Source organism: Tupaia chinensis, unplaced genomic scaffold, assembly GCF_000334495.1.
Source record: "Tupaia chinensis unplaced genomic scaffold, TupChi_1.0 Scaffold000523_1, whole genome shotgun sequence".
Taxonomy (NCBI): domain Eukaryota; kingdom Metazoa; phylum Chordata; class Mammalia; order Scandentia; family Tupaiidae; genus Tupaia; species Tupaia belangeri.
In genome coordinates this window covers 2,227,533-2,238,471 of record NW_006160036.1, presented here as the reverse complement: position 1 = coordinate 2,238,471, position 10,939 = coordinate 2,227,533, and the positions used below count along the sequence as shown (strand labels likewise).

Sequence of the window (10,939 nt, the reverse complement as noted above, 5' to 3'; positions counted from 1 at the left end):
GGAATGCCACCAGAAATAAAGATTTGCAGTGCCCAGGCATGGCCCAGGATAAAAAAATGAAGTGCTTTACGCATAGACCAAGGTTAACTGAGGCCACCTGGTGGTGACAGAGTAGCTCTGCTGTCCTTTAACTTAGAAAAAGTAGGGGGACTAGTTATAGTTAGAGTTGTATTATTTTGAGCTAGACAAGCTCTTTAAAATCAACAAGTTCAAACCCTTTATTTCACAGTTGACCAACTAAGATTCAAAGAGAGGAAATAAATTATTCGAAATCAAGAAGCTAGTCTGAGACAGAGCTAAGACTCAAACCAAATCTCCCAGCTCCCAGGCTAACTTTTTTTCACTCTACCTTAATATTTCCATTTTTAGGGACCAGCAGATGGTGTAACGGTAACATTGCTGGACTCCCACACAGTCAACCACAGTTCGAGTCCCAGACCAGGTGGCTTAAACTTATGCCAGGTGTGTGTGCATGCGTGTCTAAGATCCCAAGAGGAGAATGGAGAAGGGATTGTAGCATGGCCATTCTCCCCCCTCCCCCCCGTGGGGTGATTTCTCACTTTGTGTTTCTCGGTCTCTCTCTGTCTTTCTGATGCGCGTACACATCCTATAGCAAAAACCTCTCTTTAAAAAAAAAGTCTGTTTTTGCCCTCTACATTTCCCCTACTTTCCTTTTTTTTTTTTTTTTTTTATTTTGACATAATTCCAGACTGGCAGAAAATTTGTCAGAATACAAAGAATTTCTACATAACCCTCACTTAAAATCACCCAATATTAACGTTTTTTTTTTTTTTTTTAATTTTCTATAGGGCTCCTGCAATCACCAGAGAAAGACAGAGAAAGAGGGAAATCAAGAAAGCACACACTCCCACCCAAGGGGGTTAGCCATGCCACAATCTTTTTCCATTCTCCATTCTCTTCTCAGGATCTTGGGCACACATGCACACGTGTCCAGTGTGTTTTTCAAGTCACTGAGTACAGGACTCAGAGGAGTCGGCCATGTGGGATCCAGCCACCTTAACCACCATACCACCTGGCTGGCCGAAAATTTAACATTTTTATAATACTATTATTTCATCTGCCTACCTTATTCAAATTTTGCCAATTGTTCTCTCACTGTCCATCAGAAGCGAAAAGAAAAGAAACATTTCTTTCTCCTCCAATCTAGGATGACATGTTCCATTTAGTAGTCTTTTTTGAGAGGTCTTTTGCTATAGGGCCTATGTGTTCCCCAGACAGACAGAAAGTGAGAAATCACTCCCCAGGGCAGGGCCATGCCACAATCCCTTCTCCTCATTGTCCTCTCAGGATCTTGGGCATGCACGCACACACACTCAGCACGAGTTTAAGCCACCGGGTCCAGGACTTGAACCGCGGTTGACTACATGGAAGTCCAGCGACACAGTCATTACGCCAACTGCTAGTCTCCCATTTAGTATTCTTATTTTGAAGTTTCTAATCTACGGACAAGTTGAAACCATAAAGCAATCAATAATACTCTTCACTCATTGTATCATTTTGCCACAGTTGCTTTGGTTTTCTGTGTGTGTGTGTCTGTACCGGCGCTTTCCAGGAGAACTTCTGTGATGACGAGAATGTCCCACATCTGTGCTGTCCAAAGCCTCACCATGAGTCACATGCAGCTATCGAGCCTTGAAATAAGGTTATAGTACAAATGAAGACAGGAATTGTAAGATTTATTTCAATTTAATTAAAATGTAAACAGCTCTATATGGCTACAGTGAACGCCCTATTGAACAGCACAGGTTTTAGATGCATGACACCTATTTCTATACATAGGTATGCATGTATATGGCCTCACTTTTTTGGGGAAAGTATTTGTAAGTAGGTTGTAAACATCATGACAGAGTAGCCCTAAATGCCTCCAGAATGCAACTCCTAAGAATAAGGATGTTCTTACATCCAATCATATCATCATTATCATACCTAAAACTATTTAGTCACGCCATCATCTAATAACCATTCCATATCCAAATTTCCCCAATTATTTCAAACATATTTTTGTAGATTCCCCCCCAATTTAAGATCCAATCAAGGTACACAAACTACTGCTTGGCTATTGTCTCTCCTTAATCTTTCAAAATTTAGAACCACCTTCTTTTCCATGTCAATGATTTTTAAAGACTTCTACCAATTGTTTTGCTGTTGTATTTTCAATGTTGCTACAGAGTATGTTTTCACTGGGTGGAGAGACAGAGAGCGGTGGAAATGAGAAAACAACCTCCATGGAAATAATCACACCACAATCGCCTCTCTTCCATTTCTCCCTCCTTTTGGGAGTTTGGGCAGCACACACCTACACCCAGCGTGTTTTAAGCTGCTGGGTCCAGGACTCAAACTATGCCATCAGCCACGTGGGACCCAGTCGCCTTAATCACCGTGTCACCAGCAGGCCCATTCCAGTTCATTTATAGAATGTACCACATTCTGCATTTTCTCATTGTTTCCTCATGATTAGATTCAGTTTAAGCATTTTTATCCAGACTACTCCATAGGGGCTGAGCCATGGTGTCAAAGGTAGGACACTGCTGCGCAATGACTAAAGCCACAGGGAGGGCCTGAGTTCTGAGTCTGGCCCAACCAAAACAGGCCAGGAGAGGTGGTGTGCATCTGTGGTCCTAGCTAACTGGGAGTCTGGGGCAAGAAGGGTCTCAATATGATTAGACCTTGCCTCCCAAAAAAGAAAGAAAATGCCATATCTCCCTCCTTCCTGTTACAATGTGTGCTTCTCATTACATACATTAGGTTATCCTCGTTCTGGGGATGCCAAGTTTGATCCCCTCGTTAATGTAGAGTCTGTCATGTCACTACAATATAAAGACACACTTCTTCAGTACGTTATAGTCAACCAGTGATATTTTTAATATTTGTTTTTCTTTTCTTTTTTAGAAGTTTTTGCCTTAGGGCATGAGTGCTCACTGTAGAAGAGAGAGAGAGACAGAAACAGTGAGAGGGAAAGTGAGAAATCACCACCACCACCCCCAGAGGGGATGGCCACGCCACAATACCTTCTCCTCCATTCTCCTCCCAGGATCTTGTGCACATACACACACCTGGCGTGATTTTCAAGTCACTAGGTTCAGGACTCAAACCACAATCAGCCATGTGGGAGTCCAGCAATGTAATTGCTAAGCCATCCGATAGCCCAATGTTTCCAGTTCTTAAAAGATAAGCCAAGGGACCAGTAGATGGCTTAATGGTTATGTCACTAGAATGCAGTTCAAGTCTCAGACCCAGCACCTTAAAACTCATGCCAGGCGTGTGTGTGTGTGTGTGTATGTGCGCGCGCGTGCACGCCCAAGATCCTGGGAAGAAAATAAAGGAGAAGGGATTGCGGCATGGACATCCCTCTGGGGTGAGAGGGTGTTTCTCACTTTCTGTCTTTCTGTCTCTCTGTCTCTCCGGCAACTGCATGCACCATATAGCAAAAATCTCTCTCTGAAAAATAAATAAATAAATAAAACAGAAAAGACAAGCCAAAACAAAGGCCTCACAACACACAAGTCTCTCTAGGAAGTCTATTTACCGTTTCATGAAATATAAATGCCAATATCATATATAGTAAAAGTCACATAGTCATATAAGATTTAGCTTTCAAAGTCACCAAATAAGGCAAAAAGCACATATGGCTGAATTATACCCTTCAAAAGCTCTAAGGAGACATCACAATACAGTCTGGCATATTGTCTTTTGATAGGTTCCAAACAGCTAGTTTTTTAGTTTTCTATCTTGTATTTTTCAGTGTTCAATTTTTCAGCATCACTTGAGTTAAATATCAGACAAAATAGCTGGCTTATGTTTTAGGGCTTTGATGCACTTAAAAATGCAACTTTTAGAACTCTCGGGGCAGCTGGATCCCACATGGCCAACTATGCAATCAATTCTTGGGGCCAGTGGCTTGAAAAGAATGCTGGACGCACATGCATGTGTGCCCAAAATCCCAAAAGAAATGAGAAATGGAGAAGGGATTGTGGCATGACCACCGCCTATGGGTGGGGGTGCTTGCTTGCTCTTTCTCTCTCTCCAGCAAGTGCATATGCCCTTTGGCAAGTTAAAAATAAAATAAAGGTAAATAAATAAAATAAAATAATTAATAGAGGAACAGCAGGTGGTATGGTGGTTAAGGCGCTGGACACTCCCACATGGCTGGCTATGGTTTAAGTCCTAGACCTGGTGGCTTGCTTTTTCACTTTCTCAATCTCTCTCTCTCTGGTCAAATTAAAATAAATGAATGAATAAATAAAATTAAATAATGATTTTTAAAATAAACTAAATAAATAAATAAAACTAAATTAAATAAATAAATAAAACTCTAGGATCAGGGCCAACCCCATAGCACAACAATAAAGCATCATACATAGAAAGCTATATCCTACATGGCTAACCACAGTTCAAATCCTGGCTCTGATAGCTTGAAAAATGCTAAGCACATGTGTTTACATGCTCCAAATCCTGAAAGATGGAGAAATTGAGGAAAAGGGAGTGCAGTATGACGATGCTCCACATGAGGTGCTTTCTTTCTATCCAGGCACCCTCTGACAATTAAAAAAAAAAAAAGCTAGCAACTGTCGTGATTGAGGCAAGACAGCAAGATCCCACATGGCCAACTGCAGGGCTCAAGTTCTTCACCCATTGGCTTGAAAAACACACTGATGGGGCCAGCAGGTGGTGTGGTAGTTAAGGGTACTGGATTCCTGGCCAACTATGGTTCAAGTCCCGGACCTGGACTTGCTTTATTTTTTTCTCTCTCTCTCTGTCCTTCTCTAGTCAAATTGAAATAAATAAAGTTAAATAAAATAATTTTTTAAGAAAGAAGAAGAAGGGGGCTAAAAATCAAAATTTAAAAAAAAAAAAAAAGGAAAGAAAAACACACTGGCCACATGTGCATGCATGCCCAAAATCCTGAAACAAGAATGGAAGAGAAAGGACTACAGCATAGGTATGACGCCTGGAGGGGTCATTTCTCATTTTATTTCTCTGCCTCTGTCTCTCTCTCTTCCCCCCAGCAAGTACACATACTCTATAGCAAACTGGTGCTCTCTCACACACCACATGAAGAATATTCCTTCTTGGGAACCAGCAGTTAGTGTAATGGCTATGTCGCTGGACTCCCACGTAGTCAACTGCAGTTCGCGTCCCGGACCCGGTGGCTTAAAACTCATGCTGGGCGCGTGTGCGTGCGTGCCCAAGATCCCGAGAGGAGAATGGAGGAGAAGGGATTGCGGTGTGACCATCCCCCCTGTGGGGTGATTTCTCGCTTTCTGTCTCTATGTCGCTCTCTGTCTGGCGAGCGCATGCGCCCTATAGCGAAAATCTTTCAAAAAAAAAAAAATAAGTTAAAAAAAAAAAACATTCCTTCCAAGAAGGACACCTTGGCCCTCAAAATTACAAAAGTATGTCCCTTTGATGTATCTTGGAAGGGGCATACGAGAAGCTGTTAATGTTGAATTCCTCCAAACCAGACACTGAGAGGAATGGAATGAATTTTGACTATGAATGAATTAAATAAATGAATAAAATTTACATCTGAGAAATACTAATGAAGGGACCAGACAGTGACATGGCAGTAAAACATAATGCTCTCCAGGGCTGGGCCACCAGGGAAGGTTGCCAGTCCGTGTCCAGAGACCTCCCTGAGTACACCAGGTACACCTGAGTAGTGCCCACCATCCAGGGCCGGCTGAAGCTAGCAGTGGATCACAGTGTCAAGGTCCCATCAGGAGTACTTGTACCTCTAGCTCTCTTTCTCTCTCATTCACAGAATAAACGAACAAAACATTTAAAAATATACTAATGGAAAATGGTCCAGAGTCACAATTTTGCCTCTGTCTGGCCATGTTGTGGGGCCTGACTTCGAACACTGGGTTTCACTCTCCATCCCTTGGGATCTACATGGTCCTTTAACTCCCGCAGAGCTCAAGCTACTGGAGCAACATCATTCAGGCAGTTTCTACTGAGGATTCGCTAAGTATCGGGGACTGGTGGCTAGGTCTGAACAGCAACCAGACAAAATTTCCTGTTCTCATAGTGCTGATATTCTATTGAAGGAGACAGTCAGTAAACGAAATAAGTAACATGTTGTATGCTAAACAGTGACAAGGGAGACCAGCTGGTGGTGGTTAAGGCAGCTGAATCCCACATGGGCGACTACATGGTTTGAGTCCCAGACCTAGTAGCTTGAAAAACATGCTGGGTAAATGCCCACGCATGCTCAAAATCCCAAGAAGAGAATGAAGGAGAAGGAACTGTGACATGGCCATTCCTCCGGAGCAGTGATTTCTCACTTTCTCTCTCTCTCTTTGGTGAGCCCACAAGTCCTATAGCAAATTTAAAAATAATAACAATAACGATAAATAAAAGCAAATAATTTTATTTTTTCGAGAGAAAGAGATGTTTGCTATAGGGTACGTGCAATTACTGGAGAGACAGAGACAGAGAAACAGAAAGCAAGAAATTACTCCCCAGCAGGTAAGACCACAGCACAATCCCTTCTCCTCCAGTCTCCTCTCAGGATTTGGGGCATGTAAGCACACGTGCCTGGTGTGAGTTTAAGAGCTGGGTCTGAGACTCCAACCATAGTAGACTACGTGGGAGTCCAGCAATGTAACCATTACACCATCTGCTGGTCCCAACAAATAATTATTTTTAAAAAAGGTAATAATGGGATCAGCAGATGACATAATGATTACATTGCTGGATTTCCATGTAGTCAACCACAGTTTGAGTCCCAGATTTGGCGGCAGCTTAAAACTCATATAGGGTTGGGACCAGCAGTTAGCATAATGGCCGTGTCGCTGGACTGCCATGTAGTCGACCGCAGAGTCCCGGAACCAGTGGCTTAAACTCACACAAGGCGCTTGTGCGTGTGTGCCCAAGATCCTGAGTGGAGAATGGAGAAGGAATCGTGGCCATCCCCCCAGGGGTGATTTCCTGCTTTCTGTTTCTCTGTCTCTCTCTGTCTTTATGGCGAGCGCATGCATCCTATAGCAAAAACCTCTCAAAAAAAGGGCATGTGTCCATCTGTGCCCAAGATCCTAAGAGGAGAATGAAGAAGGAATTGTGGCATGGCCATCCTCTCTGGGGGGTGATTTCTTACTTTCTGTCTCTATGTCTCTCTCTGTCTCTCCTGCAAGCGCACGTGCCCTGTAACTAACTAACTAAATAAATAAATAAATAAATCTCTCAAAAAAAAGGTGAGGGACCAGTAGATGGAATAATGATTACATCACTAGACATCCACGTGGGTCAACCACAGTTTGAATCCCGGACCTGGTGGCTTAAAACCCAGGCCAGGCACATGTACATGCATGCCCAAAATCCCAAGAGAAGAATGAAGAAGAAGAGACTGCGGTATGGTCATCCCTCCTGGGGTGTGATTTCTCACTTTCTGTCTCTCTGTCTCTCTCTCTGTCTCTCTGGTGAGCACAGGTGCCTTTTAGCAAAAATCTCTCCAAGAAAAAAAAAAAAAAGGTATTAAGAGCTGAGAAAAATACCTATTAAATAGGATAGGGGATAAAAGCAAGAATATCAGGGAGGGGGTTAGCTTTAGATCAGGAGATCAAGAAAGCCTCACTGAAAAGGGCAATTTAACAAAGCAAGAAAGCAAGCTAACAGCACCTTACTCACTTGGAGCAGGTGAAAAGGCCCAGAAGTGGAAGCCTGCTCATACATTCAACGAAGAACGAAGGGACCTGTGTAGCTCGAACACAGCGAATGTGGAAGAGCAACAGCAGGTGAGAAATGGGGGCCACATCATGTGGGCTTTTTAGTTTTCACTCTGAGTGAGATGGAGAGCCCTGATGGGTTTGCGAGGAAGCGTGACCAGACCTGGATGACAGTTTAACCTGATCACTGGGTGCTGTGTGGCAACAGCTGAAGCAGGGCAAAGGGCAGAAGCAGGGAGACAGTGTGGTAGGCTACTGCCCAGTCCAGGGTGGAGATGATGGCAGCTTGAACTGGGCTGAGATGGTAGGGTGGTGACAGGTGGCTGAATGAATGATTTGTTTTCAAAACGACCAACAGATTTACTAATGATTTGAATATAGGAAATGAAAAAGAAAGATCAGGAGCTCAATCCCGGGCATGTTAAATTTTAGATGTTTACTAAACATTCAAGTGGAAGTGAAAGTTGGCCATTGGACATACAAGTCTGGAGTTTAGAAGAGAGGCCTAAATGAGTGGTAACAAACCTGAGAGTGACCTTATGTTGGTGTCATTTAAAGTCATGAGGTTGGAAGAGATCCTCTAGCAGGTGAATGAAGAGAAAAAGAGTCCTGGGACATGAAGGAATCAGCATTTTAAATAATTTTAGCCAAAAGTTCCTTTTTCTCTTCTTCTTCAAGAATTACAGCCACGGTATCCCTCTGAGAATGAATTAGTCACACTCATGAGCTATTTCACACAAGTTGGCTCTCCAGACCAGCGTGTCGTATAATTCCACCTCTTCCCCATAGACTGTGCTGGATCTGAAATGATACACATTTCACATGGTGCCACTCACCTTTCAGAGTCAGCTGAGACTTCTCAAAAGGCAGGGCCACCCCTGCCCGGCTGGAGCTGGCAGATGCCATAGCATCACCATGAAACTGCAAGATAAACAGAGCGATGAATTTAGAAGATATTGGAATCAAACTCAAATTTATTATTTAAGTTTAAAGAGACAGAGGCAAGAAAACAAACATCCAAGCAACAGTGGCCGCTCTACTTCCAAAAAGGTGCTGTTTGCCTGTCTTATAATGACTATTGAGCCTAGATAGGTCTCACATAGCCTACAAAAGATTACAGCAGAGTCTGGAAGAGAGCAAGTCTAAAATAACATCTAAAAAAAAAAAAAAAAAGTCACAACCTAACGGTAAAAAGGCAAAGACAAGGCTGGCAGGCGACATTGTGGTTAAGGAGATGGACTCCCACATGTCTGACTACAGTTCAAGTCCTGGACCTGACAGGCTGCCTTCTCACTTTCCCTTTCTCTCTCTCTCTCTCCCCCCTCAAATTTTAAAATATTAACAAGCAAAATTAAATAAATAAAATAATTTAAAATAAAAAGGCAAAGGTGGGACTAGCAGACCATGTACTGGTTACGCTACTGGACTCACACTGGTTGACTATGGTCTGAGTCCTGGACCCAGAGGCTTGAAACTCACACTGGGCGCATGTGCATGTGTGCCCAAAATCCCAAGAGGAAAATGGAGGAGAAGGGATTGCAGTGTGGCCATCCCATGTGGGGGATGATTTCTCACTATCTTTCTGTCTAAAGGATTTGGTGAACGCATGCACCCTACAGCAAAAATATCTCTGAAAAAAGCCAAAGGCAATTAATTCCGTTTTTTTTAATGGGCACGATTTGAACAGACATTTTCCCAAAGAAGATTCCCAAATGGCTAATGAACACAAGAAAAGATGCCCAATGTCACTGGCAGTGGTCACCAGATGACCCTGTCACTCCCTCTTGGTCAGAAGCAGAAATCTGTCTTGCACTCTGCATGGATCTTTTACTCATCTATGATTCTGGAACATCGTCATTGATCATTTGGAAACTACTGGTTCATTGAATCATGCAGATATTCCAAATGTTGACACACTTCATTATACAATATCGTAGTCACATTTGTGAATGTCACCATGTATCTCGTGAGACAACTTTTTAAGCATTAGGATGCTACTGAGCTCTTGGCAGTAGGTACTTAGTGTTCCAAAATTCTAATTTTCACTTAAAAGCTTATATTTTATCACTGGCAACAAATACTGTCAGCTGTTTTCCTTGAAATGTCAGGCTCACTTCATTCATTTTCAAGAAAATATCTGCCAAATATTCAAATCTAGTAACTTTAATTTGTCTGTGTTTTTTAAGTAAAAATGGTATTTCACACACATGGAAAAAAGCAATTAATTCAGCTCTCAAGTCAATCAACCACACAAGTGCTTTTTCTCAACACAATCATTATACTTCAGTAGGCAGCTAAAGTGCTGTAGGTGTGTTTCTCACTTCAATGCACAGAATATCAAAAAGATGTGCTCAAGAGTCAAGACTTAATACAATTAATAAATGTATCTGCTTTATCAAAGACATTTTTTTTTTGGAGAGATTTTCGCTATAGGGTGCGTGCACTCGCCAGACAGACAGAGACATAGAGACAGAAAGCGAGAAATCATCCCCCAGGGGGGATGGTCACGCCACAATCCTTTCTCCTCCATTCTCCTCTCGGGATTTGGGCACACACGCACACGCGCCCGGCCTGAGTTTTAAGCCACCAGGTCCGGGACGCGAACTGCGGTCGACTACGTGGGAGTCCAGCGACAGCCATTACGCTAACTGCTGGTTCCCTCAAGGACATTCTTGAAAGAAACTGGCTTTTTTTTTTTTTTTTTTTTTTTTTAGGTTTTTGTCATAGGGCATGTGCACTAGCCAGAGACAGAGACAAGGAGAGATAAAGTGAGAAATCACCCCCCTGGGGGAATGATCACACCATAGTCTGGGCTTTTTGGGCATGCACAGAGTGAGTTTCAAGCCACCAGGCCTGGGTCTCAAATGGCAGTCGGCCATGTGGGAGGCAGTGCCTTCTATTTTCATTTAATAAATTTATTTATTCCATCAGAGAAAGAGAGGTAACTCTAACAGAGACTCAACACCACAATCCACCCCTGGCCTCAGCAGCCCCAAATCATGGGCATGCATGTGCCTGCCATACTCAGGGATTTCTCTGGGCCAACTCAGACCCTTCCCATGTGGTTCAGACTCACTAAGCACTGCATTTTCAAAAATACATATATTTATTTCATTTTATTTATTCATTTATTTATCTTTAATTTAACCAGAGTGAGACATGGGGATGGGGAAGACGGGCAAGTGAGAAAGTAAGCCACCAGGTCCTGGACTTGAACTGTACTCGATCATATGGGAGTGTCCAGTGCTTTAACC

General features: G+C 42.8%; 1 protein-coding gene across 1 annotated transcript in view; it reads right to left on the bottom strand.

The window, feature by feature from the left end:
- Positions 1–8,591, bottom strand: part of WWP2 (WW domain containing E3 ubiquitin protein ligase 2) — a 164,943-nt gene extending 156,352 nt beyond the window's left edge. The window contains exon 1 of the mRNA XM_006156931.3: positions 8,522–8,591. Coding sequence (XP_006156993.1) covers positions 8,522–8,591 — 70 coding nt within the window. The remainder of the gene's footprint in view (positions 1–8,521) is intronic.
- Between the last annotated feature and the right edge of the window lie 2,348 nt (positions 8,592–10,939).